The following is a 21,117-nucleotide window of genomic DNA, read 5'->3' as shown; positions in this document are numbered from 1 at the left end:
TGATTGAAAATTATGCAAATTCAGTGGTACAGTTGTATTTTTTTGAGCCAAGCAAGAGGTAAATTGGAGAGAGATTTTTCAATGCATATTTTCATGTGGTATTCTCTAAACTTTGAAGCTGCAGGTTCTCTGCTTCTTTACCCCTACCCCTGTATAGTATGGAAGGTGAACTTGAAGGAAAAATGACCTAGTTGTCTGGCATATTATAGGTGCTACTTTTTGAAAATATAATTTTGTAGCAAATACCTACTTGTTCTGAAATACACTATGGAATAGTATAGCAATATAAATTTTCTTTCCCCCTGCCTCTGCCCTTACCCCCTGCCTCTGCACGGATGGATATGTAATACCTGTAACTGAGAGGCATCCAGTACTTAAATGTTTGCTTCCGTCACTGTTAGAGAATTTTTGGAAGCATCCAAACACTGACCTCTTTTTTTTTTTTTTTTTTTTTTCCCCCCCTCAATAATTACTTTAAATGTGGTTGCATAACTGCAAATAAATGTTGAGTGTGGTGTACTTATAATAAGTTTGTTGTGGGATATTGTGCTGCAGGCCACTAGTACATACAAGAATATTACTGTTTTCTGCTTTAGCTTGCTATGCAATGAGCTATGAAAATATTTCTCCTATAGTAACACAAGACCATCCTAAGTAAAAGTAATTGCATAGAAAATAACCAGTACATGCCAAAAAGTTGAGCTTTGAGAGAGATTACTATTCCTTGTGCAGACTGTAGATGACAGCATTTACAGATAAAACTGATAAAACAGACAAAAGTTTCAAATGAAAGTAGCCCTTCAAATGCAGTTTTCTAAGCTAGATCTGCCAAAAATTTTAAACACCGCATATTGAAACTGCGTAACATCAGGGCAAAACCAGTACATTACTAGTGCGCTGTAGACTTCATGGAATTAGTATGTTTCAAACTGCTAGTATATCCTACACCAAACTTTTATTGGAGAAAGCATCATCTGCTTTATTGCATGTTTCATGAAACTGTTCACAAATGCCTGTTAATTAGAGTGTTGCATAGTATGTCCCTTGAACATAGGTTTCCTTTCTCTGCTTCATATAAATCTGCTGGATTTTAGTAGTATTCATGTATTTTGCTTCAAGTAATCCTGGTACATTATTCCCCACCCTCTCCTTTTTCTAAAGATTAATCTTTTGTGAGTTGAGCAAACACCATTAAAACACATTTGCATGATATTTTCTTCAATCTGTCCCTCAGAACAAAGGACTGAACTACCTAATCATGTGATGAAGTAATTTTGCTTTTCCTGATCCTTATGCCTCCATATCAGAAGTCAGATTCCTATACGACTTCTATGAGGAAGCCTTTTGTGAACTGGAGAAATATTGTGATTAAATAATTTAATTTAAAGTGGTTGCTAACTCACAGCAACTGACTGTAGAAAATGAATTATCTATAAGATTTTGAAGAAGACAAATATTTGGTGCTCTTTGAGAAGTGTTTCATTTATTTAGCATTTTTAGATAGACCACAGTATTTTCCATGTAAAAGTATTTATAAATGTATTTTTATTGATAGAATAGATCTGTTAAAATCTCGAATTCTGTATATTGAAAAAAATAAAACGTTTAGAATACTTGGCAGTAAAACTGAAAATGGTTAATTCCTTTTATCAAGAGTACCCATCATAGTACATTTGAATAAAAATTCCAAAATACGTGGTAGGTAAATTTACTGTAAGAGATTAATCTGAAGAGGGCAGAATGACTGCTTGCATCAGAAGGCCTTTGGATTTTAAATTGTGTTTTTGGTGTTCTCTCATTTACTTCTTTAATTTTTCTTTTGCCCTGGAGAGTATACCATATATGTTGCTGCCTCTTATTTAGGGGGTGGTAATAAACAGCACTGGTGAAATCTTATGTTTATTATCATACACAGATTCTGTTGGTTTCTGTTTCTGAGTTATTTGTTGTTTTTTCTTTATTTTTTCTCCTCCCCCCTCATTTGCTCATGTCTTGGTTGGCGTTTGGTGGTGTATAACCGTGATTGCGTTACCTTAGCAATAACAATTGGTCGTCTTGGTTACGTTTGTCCTCAAGAGGTGGCCCCCATGCTACAGCAGTTTATAAGACCCTGGTGTGTATTATTCAATCTTTTTTTTTAATTCATTTTTCTTCACTCTCTTTCTTTCTTCTCTCTATCTCACTTTTAGATATATTTTCAGTTGGTTACAAAATCTCAATCCTTAATCATTGCCAACCATGTGACTAATCTTGTCCTATCAGGTTTGTGAGTTTTTAGTAGCACCGTCATGTATTCTTTATGTTGTGGCTAACGACTAATTTATGCATGGGATAAGATTGTCACATGCTTGCTGTGTTAAAGCTTGACTATGAAGGAGCATTTTAAAATCCACCAGAATGATAATACAATGCATGCATATACTGTAAAATTTAAACCGTGCATTACTTTCTTAAAATTTAGTCTGAGGCTTGAATTGCTGTAAGGAATATATGTTTATAGATCTGTTATGTATAAAATAGCTTGCTTGCTGCTGTAAAAGTTAAATAACTGTTCTGTAAGTGGTATCTGACATAATTCATACTGTGATAGTATTATATGTTCCGCTTCTAATAATGATAGTTTCTATAAATATTTCAGATACATGTTTCTCTTGTATTTAATGGAATACAGGTCACACTTTCTAACTGTATATAGTGCAATAGGAGAACAAGGTTCTGGAGATCATGCCTAGTGGGAATATATGCTAGTAAAGACTCTGTGCAACAAGTGTTTTTCTAAGCATTCAAAATAGTGTTTCAGATCATCTTATCAGTGTGACTTATTCCATCAAATACTGTCATCTAGTTCTGACTTGATTGAAGACAAAGTTAATAGAGTGAGCTAAGTTTTGCTCTCCGACTTGCTAGGTGCACCTCTCTGCGAAACATAAGAGACAATGAGGAAAAGGATTCAGCGTTCCGTGGGATATGTACCATGATCTCGGTCAACCCCAGCGGAGTAGTCCAAGTAAGATACATGAATAGATCTTAACTGCTTTTCTTAAGTGAAATTAAGGTGAAAGTCGTATATGGAGTATGAAAAAGTTTAGCTTGACGTGCTTCCCTGTAGTACATGAAGTAGCTTTATTTTAAGGTCAGGGAGGCCAAAATGTTTATGTTGTGAATGATATGTATCATGATGCTTCAGCAATTATTACCTAGCAAAGGAAACGAGAACAGTATTGTTAAATTCAGTTTTTGTCTTTTAATTACAAAGAATATCTATATAATGAACTTTTACTAATATAACTATTTTGATACTTCTGTCAGGTTGTGGTCAGGATCTGTATGAAAATATAAGGCAAAAGTTGACATACTTAAACCTATTTTCCAGATGAAACCTAGGCTTTTAAAACATGAAAGAGAACAATAACAGTAACCACCCCTTCCTTCTTAAAACTTGGTTAGGGAAGATTCTGTTTCAACTTTGGATATATTGCCTAAATAGTCAATGTGGCAAGGAACATGTATCTGTTTAAAATAAATGGTACGTCTGAAGAATAGAATATGACTTGCTCTTTAGTCTCCACACCTCCAAAGTAAAGCTGTACCAATGTAATATTTTCTAAGAGGAAAATTAAGATGATTTTCCCTCTCCTCTGCCTGGAATTCTTCTTCCTGAAACATAAGAACTGAGCTTCTACCTTGTTTTGAAATATTTAGTTCATTTCACTTACGCCTTATTCTGTACGTAGCATTTCCCTCTTCTGCTGTCCATTTGTTCTTTTACATAGCTTAAGGGGAGGTGACAATTAAGGTTTCTTTTCATTATCCCATCTCTCCTCTGTAGTTGTTATCCTCAGTTCCTACCTAAAAACATGTGCATTATCAACTTAGTGATTAAAAACAGGTGCTTTAATGGTGTAGTAGGAGGTAATATGAGACAGCAGATGAACTAAGCATAGGGATTTTGGGGTGGCTTTAGTTTTGAACCTGTATGATAAGGTTCAAAGATAAGATATCCTGTGTGTCCCAGAAAAAAACTTCTGGCTCTGCTTAAACAAATACAACAGCTTTTTTCCCCAGCTGGAAATGCATGAGAGAGAGTGTGCTGTGACTGTGGCCTTGAGTTTGTTACTTGTTATTAAGGTGATTGGTTCTTGAACTTGGCATGTGTACTGGAAGAATTGTTAGGCAAGTGAGGTGTGGGAAGGGAGAGTTGTTTGGGTTTTTTTAACTGTGGTTTTATTTAATCAAAAACACAATTAAACAAAGATATTCCTACACTCAGCTATTTCTGTTTCTAAACATTTAGGCGTACAATAGCTTACCATTATGGTCTGGATTAACTATAGAAAATAGATACATAAAAACAAAAGCAGTTGTGAATTAGGATCAAAGACCCTGCGTAGTTCGTGGAATGAAGATCAAGTGCTGTTTTTCAGACCTATAAATTGAGGTTTCTAACCTATGTGATTGTTTAATCTTATAGGACTTTATTTTTTTTTGTGATGCTGTTGCATCGTGGATTAGCCCAAAAGATGATCTCCGAGACATGTTCTGTAAGGTAAGGTTTCTAATGTAACAGTATATCCTTACAGTGGTTGGTTTGGATCCTCTGTTTTTTCCTTGCTTTTTATTTCCATTGTTAGTGCTTACTGTATTTGTGGTCATGGAAGATTTTTTGCAAGGTCATAAATTTTCAGACAAAACAACATTAAAATCCTGTTGTTTTTTTTTTAATTGATATTTTCTTATATGCATTTGGGTTATTCCAAATTTTTTTTAACACCGTTGAAAAGTTCACTTGAGATCTTATTTAAAGGGATAATCATCCTCAAACAACTTTTCATAATGTCCATGCTACTGTGTTTTGCCTGCATTTGGATGAACGGGGGTGGTTTATACCACATTTAACACTTTTTTTTCTAGAAAATGAGATTTTTATGGTTCAAGGCTTTTTTTTCCATGAAGGTACCTACTTTATTTTGGAGAAATACCTAGAAAATTGCAAATGAAAAATATCCCAGTAGTATCCTGATCTGTTTCTTTCACTCCCCTTGAAAATAAGTTTTCAGGATTGCTTAGTCCTCCTCAGAATCCCTCTCGGATGAGCAAGTTTCAAGAATATATCCACAGACAAAGTCTCAATAGAATTTAAGCAAAAGGACTGTTTGCCTTGTGTAAAATTAGTGGGGGGGGGGGGGGGGGGCGGGAAGCCAGAATGTGATTTATTTTGTTTTGGCACTAGTGTCTTAGATTTAAGGAAAAAAAAAAAGGGAAAGAAAATAAATTTCAGTTTCATGAACAGATGCTGCTATGGTTCATCAGTGTGGCTTGCTCCCCTCATAAGTTGTAAAGTGAAATCTGTTTTTGGACAGATACATGTCAGAAGTTCATGATACTCTTCTTAAAGCAAAAATGGAGCATATTCCTAAGTACTTAGTAGGATCGTGAGTCAGTATTGGCACTTTTTCTTCAAGTAATGCCCTGTGTGAGCATTAGAACAGAAGCTAGAACTTTTCTTTATCTTTATCCTGTATCCTATCTTTAAAAGCAAAGACAGAAATTTCACTGTCCCAGTTAGCCTCTCAGATAACTGGTACCTTTTGAAGGAACATTAGGTCCAGGAAATGCACAGCTGCGGGTATTGTAGCATCAGCAAAAGGAAACAGCAAATACTTAAAAGCTTAAAAGAAAGTTCAGGATGCTGTCTGTGGTTATTGTCCAAAGCAGCCTCAGCATGTGTTTCTGCCCTGGTCCTTTAGCATTGAATACTTGCTTCAGTGAGTTAGGCTCCTTTTTTCAGATTCTTTCCAAGTTATATCCATGTGGGATCTAATGCCTTCAAGCTAGACACAATCTTGGTCATTTGGCATAAGGACATCCTTGCTTTTTAAAGTGTATTCTTTTGTCTTTTTGCAATGCAAGAAGGGAGACAAAGCTTTCTTCAAGTGATGGCATGCACGGTTTTTAGATTACTTCTTCATGAATATACAATTGCTGTAGTCCAGTTAGATGTTTTTCCAACAATAATTATGCCTTTCAGGAACAATGGAAGAAAAAATGGATTGTCCAGCTGCCAGTGTTGAAATCTAATCTAATAGCCTAAGAATTTTATCACTTTTTATAAAAGCAAGGTATCTGAAGACTGTAGCTGAAGCTCACTTGCTAAAACTCTACTGAAAGATAATTTAAAAAGTGTTCCTTTTGCCATACCTGAACATTCTTAGATTTTCAGTAGGTTCTTGGCAGCTGGCTAACCTGACTGTTTGGGTTAGGAAAGAGTCGGTGAGTCTCTGTGAGCCTGCCTGTGGAAGGTCTCTTTCAGGGAGAAACACAGTAAGTTAACTGGTGACACTGTATTGTCATTATTGCTACATCCTGTTTCAGAACAGCTCTGCCTGAGAATGTTGTGTTGAGGGTGAACTCGGTACCATGAGCTTTAACTTTGGCATTGCCTTTTATGTGAGGATCTGTTCATGACAGACTGTTCCACAATTCAGTATCATTGAATTTAAAAAAGAAAAACAAAACTAGACTCTCTTGGCATAATTTTGTATGAGGAGGAGCCATTTAATCTGCTTTTGTTCTTTCTAATGTTTACCTTTTAACCTGCTATTTACAGAGCTAATATACTAAGACCTTTTTGATAGTATAATTTCATTTTCTTCATTTTTCAGTTAATTTATTATGTTGGAAGGTCCAAACTGAAACCTGTTGATTTATTTTTTTCCCTGTTTCACTGGCTTTTGACTGCCACTGACTGTGGATCCCTGTTTTTTCAAAACACAAAAGATTTTAACAGCTTCCTTTTTAGTGATATTTGTCTTACTCCCAAGTAAAATCCCAAGTTAAAAAAAAAAAAAGGAGCCCTCGCAGGATCCTTTTGTATTTGTGCTAGAAATTGACAGGTATTCATTCTGTCAAATGCTGGCTGCAGTTTTGGCTCGGCTTTCTTCCCACAACACAGTACACATTTAAAAAAGAAATGTTAATACAATTATCTTAAGATATATAGACTGTCAATTGATAAAAAGTTTAGCATTCTGAAATGGCCTAGCTCTAGGTTGTAAGTCACCTTACTTATTAAAAATATACATATAGATATGTATATGCACAGTAGTTTGTGTGGGTAGCTATATTCTATATGTTACCTTTAAAAGAAAAAGCATTTCCGTTAAGAAAGATGATACTTCCTCTGTTTCTTAGTAGCATTTCATTATTAAATTGGAGAATTCAAATGGACAGACATACAGTCCAGCAGTTTGTGGCTTACTTCCTATGTTGCTAGTAAGTAATGTACCTTCTGTTAAGTGATTATCTTGACTTCTCCCCTCTCATTCGTAGATTCTTCATGGATTTAAAAATCAAGTTGGGGATGAGAATTGGAGGCGTTTCTCTGACCAGTTTCCTCTTCCCTTAAAAGAGCGCCTTGCAGCTTACTATGGAGTTTAACCTCATGCACTGTAGCTGCAGTCCCATAATTAGAGGTAAGCACACAAATGCTCCTTGCTAGACAGAGCTGTAAAACAGACTTCCTCCCTGTTTGCATTGTATGAAGTATAATTAATTCATCAGACTAGAATTTTTCAGATATGCTGGATGAGGTATCTTTCCTTCCTATAAGAAGGCAAAAAAAAAAAAGGGCGTGATAGTGTACCTAAATAATGGTAGCTGTAGGAAAAGCACTTGTCTGACTCTCTTATTTTATTTTTACAGAGAGAGAAAGAAAGAAAAGTGAGTGTATGATACACGTGGTAGTGTATCAAGTTAAGGTTGGAAGTGTAGCTATAACAAAGGGCCGATTCAAATTTAATAAGAAAAGTGATGAACATTGATCCTGAAGCCATAATACTAAAGACACAGGCTCCCTTATGTCTTACGAATGAGTAGAAGGCAGATGTGGTCTAATCAGGAATATTCCTGTAGGATAGGAAAGCAAGTTTGTTAACACACTTTAGCCATGAGAATTCCAATATAGTCCTAACAACATACTAGATGATCTTTGCGCTGAGTAAAGGGTGTTATGCTAATCTGTAACTCTACTTTACAGTAGAGCTTGATGTTTTGGGGAGGCTGGTATGTCTATTATTGCCATAATGTTCTGTTTTGTGCACCAATTCAGAATTGTTATTTCTGTGCAGAGAATGATTCAACTTCAACTGAGAACAGTGGTAGTGCATTCTAGAGTAGTTATATTATTATATCACCTTGCTTTGTGTGCTATCTGTGCACACTGTATAAAGCAAATTTCCTATGTGTTAGGCAGTGTGAGGCTGTGAAAAGATTATACCGCCCAAAAAAAGAGTGTGAATTAGGTTTATTTATTCAGTCTTTATATAATTTTATACTAGCTGTAGAATTTTTGTACTGAAATTATGGGATCAATTCATATAATTCTGTTTTATTGTTGAATGGACAACTATTTAAAAGTTACCCAAAGATTTTTTCCATGTCAGTGACATAAGAAATCATGTTTGAATTATTACATCTTTGATGTGAACAATGGATTTAAAAACAAATCAAATTTCAAACATTTACATATTTATCAATGAGGGCATTTTAGTTCTGACATGAGGGTGTTTTCGCTGGCTAATGAAGAGGAATCCAAAGTGATAAAACTTGCCATTATTCTCAGTTTGAACTGAGGAGACAGCATGGCTATCTTGTTTAATCCACCTAAAATGAAATTGTTACATCAGTAGCAGATATGTTTAATATTCTTTCTCAAGGTCATAACTACCTCATAATTTTGTGCTAAAAATGGAAACACTTATTTAGAATATATAGGACTGCTTTTATCTTAAATCTAAGCTTAGCCACAATAGTGGAACTGTCAGTGTAGCTTTAAAGCATGTATTGTTGTTTCATGAATAATAATTTACCTGATATAAATGGGCTCTTTTCTTAACAGACTTAAAGGGAAAATCTAGGCATAAAATTGTTTTTTAAGGTGGCACATACTGCTTAAAAAAGGCAAAAGAGCTCTTTGTTTATGCACAGATCTGTCAGTTAAGGTTCAAGGTAAGATTTAATTACACCTTTGTCTTTTCCTTTTACAGGTCCTTCAGTCTGGGAGACCATGAGGGAGCCTCTGCACCCAGGGAAAATGTTACCCTTTACTGGGGGGAAGGGTAAACCAGTAGGGAATACAGTACAATCCCAACCCTACTGGGAGGGGCGGGAGGGAGGTGTTGCCGTCACTGTATTAAGTCGATGTTGGGAAATGTTTTAACATCTGGAGCTTTTGTGGGTGGAAATCTGTCTCCTATTACAACTCTGCACTGGATGTGAAGAAGAAAAAAAAAAAGAAAAAAAAAAAAAGAATCTAGTCACAAAACAGCACATTCTGGAATATTGTGGGGAATTGTACCAAAATAAGAACCATATAATTGAACCATAGGGACATAGGGATACGTAAAGAGGAAAACTATTTTGCGCACAATAAAGGAAACCTAAGAATGGGGGTCACAAACAGTAAAAGGCTTTCTTTTTTCTTTTATGTTTTTTTTTAAGTAAGGGTTTTCTACATGATTTCATCCTGCTTGATGGGATTCCTAGGTATTTGCATGTTAACGAAGAAGAACTACACAAATGAAGTTAGTACAGTTAAAATGCAGCTTGTGTCTGTATTAGGAGCAGGCACTTGCAGTGTACAATATAGAAACCCCATCATAAATTAATAAAGGTTAACTTGGACAAAATGAAGCAACCTGCAAGCTGCCAAATGAGTCACTCCGTTCATTTTTGGGGTTAAGGGGAGGGACACTTCAAAGGAAAGATTGACATCTTAATTTTTACATTAAAAAAGGAATTAAAGTAGTGGATATGATTTGATTATTGTACTTCATTAGATTTAATTTCTAGAGTAAGGCATTATTCTTAACGTGCAGTTTAAGGTTCAGGCATGCGTTCTGGCTCATAGTGATCAGAAGTAATTTAAATTAGTGGGAAAGTAGCATGCTTGCATCACATAGAGTGAAATTGGTATACATTTACCTATGTTGCGCCAGTTTTGTGTTGCAGTTTACCAATTCAATATAGCCCTGCATTTAAAATTCCTTTTTAAGATTCTGTGGAATTTTTTTTAAGAATATAGATATAAAGTACTGTAGTTAACAATTAGGCCTTGAAATACCTTTTTAGGATCTTTAAGAATAGGATTGATATTGTATTGTGTGTAACCTGCACAATGTGGAAAGCTGATATAGCTGTGCAAAATATTTGCCTCTGTGCTGTCAGTGTGATGTGCTTTCTGCATGGTTATATACTAGTGATTTTCTCAGAATCTCTAAAAATGAGTTACATGGTAAGACCCGTTAAAGGCTGCGTAAATGTTAGTTGGCACGTAAAGACAATTGTAGAAGTTGATGACATGATTGCTATATTTGTGTTTATTCCCACTCAACATATTACCTTCTACGCTTTCTTTTTGTTCAAAGCATGATCTTAAAGAGATGTTTAAGTTAATGGATGTAATGCAGGGTATCTACACTGTATCGGCGCATGTTGGTGGCCCTTTGTGATGTAGTTAAATGCACAAGGGTGCAAGTTTAAAGCTACAGAGTGAAAGTTGGTTTGGATCCTCTTCATTTCATTTGTTTAGCTTTTCTGTTGTGTTTTTTTTTTCTCTACTTACATGTATTCCTGTGAATAAATCCTTGTTAAGTTAACCCTTTACTTTTCTTTCCATGTGTATTTTCTTATGTACTGTGAATGTGAAATCCTAACTGGTACACTTGATCTTGTGTCCATCTGAAAGTGGCAAGTCTTTAATAATTTAGATTGCCTAAAGAGTATCCCATGATGATAAAGGAAAATGGAGAGATTTTTAACTCTGCTGGTCAGAGGTGAAGCCACACCTTTCCATTTTTCAAGTGCTGCATAATTAATCTGCAAAACAAAATTAAGCCATAACAGCCTTTTTGTAGATTTAGTTTCTCACCTTTGCATTGCAGAATGGATACTGGATAACAGTTTTGGGGTTTTTTTTGTTTGGTTGCTGTTTTGTTCATTAGGGTTTTTTTTTTTTAAGAGCTTGCTCTTCTTTGCATGGTTCTGTTCTTTGACTGTTGGATGATTTAGCCATTGCACTGAAGTTTGAGCTGTGTGAGTGTGGACTTATAAATGCTGTTAAGAGTTTTGATTATTTTTTTTAATGCATGATAGCATGCATGTTTTACATGCCCCTCTTCCCACACCCTTTTTTTTTGGCTTTGCAAATTTTAATGGATTATACTGAAGAATAGTTTGGACATGTACTGTATGAATTACACTCAGTAATACTAGTACATAGTATTTATTCAATTTGGTCAAAATTGCATGTAATAACTTGCTTTCAAATTACATTGCTTTATTAGCAAATACAAAATTCATTCTTAACGAATAAAGCTGTAGTAAATTAGTAATAGTTACTAAAAACACTTGAAAACCAAATTCTGGAAGGAAAATAACTGCAAACCTTCAAAATTTAGCAAGGTGGGATATTATTTTAGACCCAAACTTGCTCTAATTTTGAGTGTGTTTGTTTGAACATTAGGGAAGAGTTTCAGAGAAATGACATCAAAAAAAATTGTAGAATAGAAAACATACCAAATTAATACTGTAGCATAACAGCTAGAATCTGAGTTTAATTAAACTTCTTAAATTTCAGAAAGCCCAGTTAACCAAATAAAACCACTCCACCTCACCTCGGATTAGTTTAGGATGCCACTTTTGTACATACGTATTTTAATAGGTATTTGTACAGATGTGAACTGATCTGGTATAACAGCAAGGAAAGTAATTAAAATGAGGCAGAAATAAACAGTACTGACAAAATAGTCTTTTGTATCAGTAAGTTCTCTCATGGTATATTTTAAAGCAAATAAACCACATTCTTCATACATAATATACCGCAGAGATTTGCAGAAGCTATTTAGGATATAATGTGAGGTAAGAAAAGTTCTGAATCAGCATTAACATTTATAGTTCAATTATTGCATCATGGGATCTATAAAAAGCATCTTAATTCTTGTGGTGTAGTCTTGACAGTTCTTGAATGTTGACTGAATGTTTTTACTGGTAGAATTGTGAGTTTGTCTTTGTTACATTCCAGTGTTTCTGCCTCTTGGCATGCTAAAAGCACGGCTTACTTCATTTGCTCCTTACACACTGAATAAAGTGCTGTTAGTGTGCTAAACTACAGAAATAGCCGCTGCTAAGTAATGGTGTAGATTTTCTACTTGAATATTTTTGTTGTAGGAACCTCAGGAGGTCAGTGTTTACTGTTTTTATATATGCCTTTTTCCTGTTTTGAGTTTCCCTTTTTGAAGGATTCTGAGAGTGAACAAAAGCTGCTGATCAACCTAAGTTGGTAACAGAAAGTGTATTTAAAATCCTTATAAATGCATCTTTTTGGCAGTTCTAAATTGCTATTAAATTAGTCTTAAGTGAAGTTCAATACTAAATTTTTTTCATTACACATTCAGGAAACAGCTCGTTTCATTTAGGGAAAAAGATTAGAATAGTTCATTATTTTAACCAGTGCAAGCAAAAATAATCAATTTTGTAAATTTTTTCCAAAGCTTGATTATTTTCTAAATCAGTGAATATGTATATATTTAAATTGTAATAAGCTAATTCTTATGCTTTAGTTTATTGCTCCTTAAAGCTTGTACTCAAAAGATCACTTTTAGAAAAATGGGTTTAAAATTTATAATCATTATAATTTTTAAAAATTATGAAGTAGCATAAATTTTGTAACTAACAATATTGATACACACTGTGATTTATTTTTTTTGTTAGGACTTTCATGTTAGCATCAATCTTAATTACTTAAACTGCATATATTGTATAATAGTAAAATGTATATTTTAAATCTTCAAGTGGCTTTCCTCAAGCGAAACTCATTGCTACTTAGAAATAATCAAATACTAGCTTTATCTCAGGTGAATACTCTTGTACCCTTTTTGTTCAGAACACATGCTAATAAAAATGTGTCTTAATTATATCAGTTCATATATTTAATTTAGGCAGCTCCTCTGTCTTAAACTTACTCTAAATTAACCTTCTACTGTGGGACAATAATGACTTTTGCTTCACCTATTTTATTCATATTGAATGTATTAACAGATAAGGTGCAAAACCATTCTTCCCTTGAGGAGAATGCATCCATGTTCAAATAACTGAAATATTTCTTGAAAAATACTTCAAATGCAACATTATATTGGGAATCGTTTGTTTCATATTTTGTCAAGGAAAGAAGTTGCAACTTAACACTAATTGCTTCAATGCTATCTTTTTCATGGGGATGATAGATGCGTAAAGCTTCTATGTAGGGTGTAAAGAGTAACTTTTTATCTTAGATAAAGGTTAAGCTCTACAGTGAAATGGCAAACATTCTGCAATTATCTCAGATAGACGCTGATGTAGTTTGCATACATATATGTTATATATTACATAAGTATTTCCAGTAACCTCATCTTGAATAAATAAAGCTTGATCAGTAGCTGTGTATTTCACCCACCTATGCATTCTCCAGAATGACTTGCATCCATCAGTCTTCTAAGTATTCTTCAATAGATACTGTTTTTTGTCTGCCACTGATGCTTGCTCTTTGCACTTAATGGTTGGAGCAAGCCAGTTTTAGATTATTTTTAAATGGGGAACTGAGGCAAGTACTCTTGTTGCTTGCCTTGTAAGAGTATATTCTACTAAAATAATGATACTTTCTCACTTGAATGTACTTATATGAGGGAAGTTTAAAATGGCTCTATAAGATGAATCCCTGTGTGGTGTTACAGTATACTTCAAGTAAGCCAAACCCACATCTCGAAGAATTCAGCGCTTACAGTATAGTATCATTTTTTTCTATAAGCTGGTTCTATTGTGCTACTTTCGCCTTAGAGTATCTATTTCCTTACTTTGGGTGAGCAACAAAATTGAGAAGGCCTGGGTGTTTTTTGTGAGGACAGCAATTAGAAAAAAAACCATTGGTATAAGCAGGTTCATTTGGCTGTTGAAGTCTCCAGTGTAGTAGTACCTTTTTTTCCTGGGAAGAGATAGGTAGTTATGTTGTACATTGTCTGACTTACTAATACCTAGACACTTCAAACTTTTAAATTGGATGCAGTAGACAAAATAGTTTAAAATGAAAGATGACTGGATCTTTCTGCTGACAACTTAGGTTGTATGAGTTTTGCTTGAAAGCTTTAAATCTGATGTTTCTGTATTTGCCACAATGTTGGAATGTTTCCTTCAAACATATCCTCCTGCAACCTCTCAAACTGTACTAAATTGAGTGATATTTCTTGAAGTCTGCCTATGTGCTAACAGAACTTCATTTTAAATAGAATATGGTTTTAATTTTTGATAAGCTGCTGAATTTTAAAGAGTTTTTGGGGCCACCAAATATTTTGGATCATGCAGAGAATATATATTGTACTGTAGTAATTTTGTATTTACATTTGTATGATGTGACATAATAGATGTGAATGTTAATCACTGCTTGACTATGTTAATAAAGTTGTTTAAATATAGATGTTGCATTCCAATTTTTAATGAAAGATTAAAATTTTGTGTTCAGTTTGTTTTGCCTGACCCAGTAGCGCACTCTTCTGGTTCACACATGTAAGTTCTGGAGTCTCTTGAATAAGGATTTTAACTTTGTCTGAAAGAAAATGATCTTTGGATAAGTTAGGGTCAGTTCAATTTAGATGCTTCATGCTGCTTGGGGGCAGATGAATGTAGAAATAGGAGGTGTATGTGAACTGAAATTAATGCCTCTTGGGTGGTAACTGGTAACTGCTTTCCTACTGAGAAGTGGTACGTTGAATCTTTGTTTGAAACAGCTGATGCTTGCTAAGTCTGACCAAATGGGAAAGGGGCGGGGGGAGGAAATTGTTCTCATCTTGTGCTATCAATAATGTGAATAAAAAAGGAGTAAACTAGAAATAAATTATTCAAGCCTGAACCAAAATTTGCAGTGGTTTTCATCTAATTCTGTCTAGGTTTTATGGGACCATGATAATAAGATCTGCCCTTCCATTTATATAACTTCCTGATACAGTGATAAAATGAAAGTACAAAGCTAACAGTAGTAGCCCTCTGGACAAAAACCACCCATGTTGGTTTGAACATTTTATGTTCACTTCAATGTTTAACAGTTGGTCAATAGCATGTAGGCAATTTAGTGTATTACTTATGTCTAGCACAGATAGCTTCTATAGGTTAATGATTAAATTCAATAAAATGCATTGTTATAACTACTTACTATAATAAAATTTATAGTAGAAATTAGTTGCTGCACACTGTCCTCAGCTGAAAGTTTGCTTAACAAAGGACTTCGATTTCTGCCTCCAGAAAGAGGCGGTAGCCATGATGTAGCTGTTAGCATCAGTGCAGGTGTGTAGAGACCAAGGAGATGAGCAGAGAGATAGTTCCTGTTGGCTGAGGGCACCAGTGGCTCTGTGGAAGGTGATGGGGGAAAGTTTTGTTTTCTTTCAAAGAGCCCTCCCCACTCCCCTGGCGTTGTGGAGTACTTACGGTAGAACACCTTGCTGTCGGTCAGATATTTTGTTCAAGCCTCCTGCTATCAGCTCAGAGCCTGATCTTAAGCTGTGTCCTCTGATTTTGAGGTTGAGGTTAATTACCACCTGTATGTACAAACAAGATGAGTCGAGTAAGTACTGGGATCTTGAATAAGTGAAATGAATGTTATGACTAAATTTGTGGTCAGATTGTGACAGTGCAAAGGATTGTACTTTCAACATAGACCATGCTATTTCTTTAAAAAAAAATTACATCTAATTTAAAGATGTACTTGAATGAAAAGGCATTTCAGTAGGAATATTTTGTGTGTAAAATAATTTATGTATTTTAAGTGCGCACAGAGTAGATGTTAGTAGCTTTTGTTATCCCAGAATGACTCACAATGAAACATACTGTTTATATAAACTTATTAATATGCAAAGTGCATTTCTTTCAGAGGCATTTACTCTTGTTTTGCATAAAATGAGCAGCATATACCACTGAAGTGTCCCAAAAGACACGCAAATATTATAATGAAAAATGGCAGACTTAAAATTAGGTCATTTCCAATAATCAGTCCACTTTTCAAGGAAAACAGATGCAATTGTGCTGCACATATACTAATGCATATATGTTTAAGTTATGGCATAAAAGGAATTATTTTTGAATCATAGTTTTTCAGGTTTTTTGTGGCTCCAATTCTTTTTTTGCCAGACTTTCATTTGAATCATAAAAGTGAAAATTGAGGTATTTTGTAGCTTCAGGTATAAATAATTTCTGTTGAATCTTAATCTATATTTAAAATATAGAAATAAAACATGTTGAACTGTTATGCTGATAGTTTTACCCATTTTTCCTTTTCTTATTGCCCCTTGGCAAAATGGATAGTCATAAATTTCTTCTATAAAATACACAGAACTTAAAGTCTTCCCCTGTGTTTACAGCATACAGGTTAATTTGGATGCATACCTACTGCAGTATTACTATAACTGATACCAAGGTTTTTATGTTTTCCATTATTTCCCTCTGCACCCCTAGTGCTTAATACAAATGCCAAACAGAATTTTGTTTCTCTAATAAAGTACTGTACACAATGAGAAGTGATGTTAATTTGCCAGTCTTTTTACCCTGAAATGATTGTCAAGAAATGTCCTTACATGTAGGGCATATTTAATTTGCAGATTTCTCAAGCTATCTTTCAGCTTTACATCCATGTTGACTTGTTATGGGGATTCTGCGGTTTGCAGATACAGAAACTTGAAGGGTTCCATAAGATAGTTGCACCTCTTTCTCCAGTACTCTGCCATAGGAAGATGTAGACAATTTTAGTTTTGCTTATTCCCATCTTCCTTATTGAAAGCCTTGCACACCAAAACTGTTGTCTTTAGGGCAAAACCAGATGGAAACTAGCTGGAACCTTAGACCGCAGCTCTTGTTTGTTGCAACTATTCACTCGTCCGTGTAGCTGTTTCTCAGTCCATAAGATGGCAGTGTTTAACAGGGGGCTGTTGGGCAAATAATCGCCCAATGTAAAAACTCAGAGTTCAGTTTGTCTAAGAATCATGGGCATCTTGGCTACTTTTATTTCTTTAAAAAATAACCAAACACCTAAGCCTCAGTATCTTAATTTCAAATTTGGCAGGAATAACAGGATGTTACCCCATGTATGCGGAAACAGGAGGCTCTCTAAATCATTACTAATACCAGTCTGCACATCTTCATAAGCACTTAGGCTTTAAGAGTTTTAACAAGGTGATAAGGACACTGTGAAGTTCATGTCTGTCTTTCAGCCACTCAAGCTGGTGGTTGCCATTTGTAAGCACTAGTGTGTATATCTATGGATGTTGTGAAGAATCAAAGGTACGAATTATTTTCATATAGCATGACTACTGACCAAATGCAAACCATTCACTGCCCATCCTGTTCATACTGCCATTCTGATTTTTAACATGCAATCCTAATTAAGTACCTGTATAACCATATCGTTTTACCTCTTTCACAATATTTCAAATAGCTGCTTCTTACCTAGACAGCAAAAACATCTTTCTAGACTAATATCTTTCATTATTTCATTCACTGTCTTTCATAAACATTCCCAAGCCTTTGCACTTCCTCTTTTGTTAGTGTTATAATAATTATAAGCTTTATTTGGTTTAATTAAGAACAGAAGCACCATTTATTCCATTACACTGTACTAAGAATACTTGCCTGAGATACTATGTAATCTTATTATCTTAGCTTCAGACCCTTCTACCCCCAGTTACCTTTTCTGTTTCTATCTTATCTTATAACCACAGTGGATAAGAATCTCTGTGATCTAGACACCACATCTTGCTTGTGTGGCAGGCGCTATGGAGAACTTTAGTAGTAAGTGAAGTTATATCATCAGAGCTTGCTCTTCACACTTCAGGTTTCTTTGCTTTTCATTGTATTCAAATGCTTCAAATACTTCAGTCTTTTTTCATTTAGGTTATTTTTACTAGTTGACTGCAAATAAGAAGCTGCTTCAAGTTCATTGATCAACATGTTTGCAGGTAAGTGCCTAAAACATGTATGCCCTGTCGAATATATGGATGCATCAACAGTATAAATTCAGCTAACCATTGAATGTATCCTTGACGGTATTACAGCGTAATAATTTATCATATTATTTCCCCATCTTACATAGAATATAGATGGAAAAACTCAGTATAGTGTTTCTGTAGTAATGCACCTACTGAATATATTAGAAGTCTCCCATTTTTTCATGCAAGGCTGAAGTGTGTCTAGAAAAGTCAAAATGGAATCTACAACCATTAAGCTATTCCAGTTTGTCGGTACTAATGTTCACTAATGCCTTCTAATCCTTCCATTTCATTGGAGGTTGATTTGATGAAACATGCTTTTGGCAGCAACAGAGCAGAAGAGTAATAAAGGTGGAGTATTGGCACCAAGTGACTCACTATGAAACAATGCTGTTGAGCTCCTAATTTAAGTAATTGAAGTAATGAATGGGACGTGATCAAGCTTGGTGACTAGATCAATAGAACTGCGCATTTAAATACACAGTGAGTCAGATGCAGCCTAATGGAATACATCATTCCAGGGATGTTGAAAACAGTGTCATTAAAACGTGCTGTAAATCTTCAACAGAACACAGAAATCATTACTAGCTTTGGACGAACTTCGATGAGGTATTGCACCAAGTTAAAAAAAATTTAGTTGATCCCTTACTGTAATAAATGTGGCTATCTGTAACCCTGTGCACAGTACTTTTGGTTATCTTAAACTCAGAAAAGATGTTAAAAACATCCATCCTATCCAGAAGTGTAATGTAGGCCATAATCTCACCAGCGATCTCTCATCAGACCACAATTTGAGTTTGTACATGTATTTCAGAAAATGCATGCCCAGCCTGTTTTAAGATTGGGTTGGAGAATTCCTAATGCTCTTTTAATAAATTGTTTCAAGTTAGCTGTATTTGCTGCTAACTTTATAATCTCTTTCTCTGACTTAATTTTTTTTTTTCCTGAAGTTTTTCTATCTTTAACTTCTGTCTATGGGATTTCATTATACTTTTTTTTTTTTTTTCCAAAAAGGCTGCAATAAATGGCTAGTCCTGAAGGTAATGTGTAGGTCATAAGCAAGTGAATTATTAAACTTCTCAGTAATGTCTGCAGGTATTCAGCTACAATTGCTTGGTTAGAACATAATCCTGGTGTGTTTTAAATCCTGGAAGGTAACCTGACAATACATACCAAAGTTAAAGGACTCTGGAAAGGGACTTAGCCAACAATTCACTCTGTCTTCCTTTTCCCCATCTTTTGTTCTCCACCACAGTGTTTACACAATTCCAGCTATTTGTATCTCTTTTGGTGCTCATAGTCTTCAGAAAATACCTCAACTGGCAGTATAAATTCCTGATTACCTATCAAAAGTCTTTGTGTAGATTTTTTAACAAGGACAGTAAAGAAGAAAAAAAAATGCATTTTTCAAGGCATACACCTCAATCTGGTATATGAAATACATATCTGTATATAAAATGGCTCCACCTCCATCTGCTACTTCAGGTTCTCTTGAAAAATAAAGTGCAATGTTAGATTATGTATTTTACCTGAATCAGTTTCTTACTCATTTTTAATTAATTAAGAGCTTTAAATATCAACTGGCTCTTTGGCAGTTCATTATGACATTCAATAATGTACTAATCTGAATTATTGTTTGGCAATTATTTGTATTTTTTTACTCCTTTTTTCATCTTAAAATATTAGCGCATTCAGTTGTAGATTCACGTATCAAGGGTTTTACTAATAATTGAATGCAGTTATTTTACCTAGAGTTCATAATCCATTTTCAAATGGATTGAAACATAAGGCAAATCAACTTAGTTGCTATAGGTAAAAATACAATATACGATCTTTATTTTTCAATCATATTAATGTCTAGATGCATTGTATCTTTAGTATCGTATTTGACAAGTTCTTTCAAGTAACAGCTTACTGTATATAATGCCACATCTCTGATGATCTTCACCCTTTAAAAGACGTGATTGTTGAAAAAAAGTTATTATTAACACTTATAAAACCAGAAGCTGGAAATATGAGAGGATGGGTAAATCACGTCACAGAGAGCAAACTGCAGATTCAGGGATGCTCTTCTGAGAGGGGAACTCTGAGATAAATACCTTCTTTCACATGTGTGCAACCCACATTGATGACAAATGGCATAATTTTTCAAAAATTAGGATTATATTAATGAAATATAACTGTTCACTTGTACAGACAAGAAGTCTCTTTAGTTCTTCATGTCCTTCCTATGAGATTTGTTGTTGTGGTTCTTTAACCTTACACTCATGTAGATGGCAAAAATGGGAGACAATTGCTTTTTTTAACTCTCTACTAAAAATTTGTAATCCAGAAAACTATTTGGATCTTCCGTGAACACTGGTGAAAATATACAATCGGAATGTTTGTTTTCTTATACAGGACTCAATGTGTAGTCATGACTATCAAAATAATGTTCCTTTCTCTCCACCCTCATTACACCAGGAGAACAAAAGAACAATTGTACTGGGACAAACAAAGCGTCTACCTAGCCCAGTATCCTGTCCTTAGCAGCCAATACCTAGGGAAGAGGATAAGATTAAAGTACTATAAATGATACTGTTGCAAAGTATTCTCACAGGCTTCACTAACTTGCAGATCAGGGACTTTCAGAATAAGTGATATTGTCTTTGTATTTAGTAATCCATTGTGGATTTCTTTTGACTAGAGAAACCTAGAAACATTATCCATTTTCCCCTTCCTTCTAGCTTGACTGAATTCTCTGCTTGTGCTTTCAATAAGATGTATTTCTCATTTTTAACTCATCTGCTCTGTTCTTACTCATGAGTTTTCTGTATCGTATTCTTTCCCAGTCATCTCTTTTCCAGCCTGAAGAATTCCAGTATACTTGGTGGTCATTAGTTCCCTTTATATCTTGGATTCTTTTTTGTTGCTCTTATCTCAGTCTTCTGGGCTTGTTTTTTGTTTTTGTTTTTGTTTGTGCTGTTGGGTATTTTTTGAGGGGCGGATAAGAGAAGGGGTACTAGCACTGTGCACAGCAGTCATGGTGCAGGTGCCCATGCACACCGTGGATGAAGTTCTC

At 34.8% G+C, this 21,117-nt stretch overlaps 1 protein-coding gene across 2 annotated transcripts in view; it reads left to right on the top strand.

Annotated features, from left to right (window-relative positions):
• Positions 1-10,662, top strand: part of TNPO1 (transportin 1) — a 54,329-nt gene extending 43,667 nt beyond the window's left edge. The window contains exons 21-25 of one of the 2 annotated variants that reach the window (XR_012584844.1): positions 2,190-2,262; positions 2,908-3,007; positions 4,472-4,546; positions 7,330-7,472; positions 9,045-9,275. Coding sequence is in view for 1 of the 2 variants with exons in the window: in XM_074569098.1 (XP_074425199.1) it covers positions 2,038-2,113; positions 2,908-3,007; positions 4,472-4,546; positions 7,330-7,437 (359 nt within the window). In the remaining variant the exon portion in view is untranslated. Of the gene's footprint in view, positions 1-2,037; positions 2,114-2,189; positions 2,263-2,907; positions 3,008-4,471; positions 4,547-7,329; positions 7,473-9,044 lie in introns of both variants that reach the window. The other variant, XM_074569098.1, reaches the window with a different exon arrangement.
• The last annotated feature ends 10,455 nt before the right edge of the window (positions 10,663-21,117 follow it).

The sequence above is a fragment of the Larus michahellis genome, chromosome Z (assembly GCF_964199755.1).
Source record: "Larus michahellis chromosome Z, bLarMic1.1, whole genome shotgun sequence".
Taxonomy (NCBI): Eukaryota; Metazoa; Chordata; class Aves; order Charadriiformes; family Laridae; genus Larus; species Larus michahellis.
The sequence above is the reverse complement of the archived record's forward strand: the minus strand, read 5'-3'. Positions and strand labels throughout refer to the sequence as shown.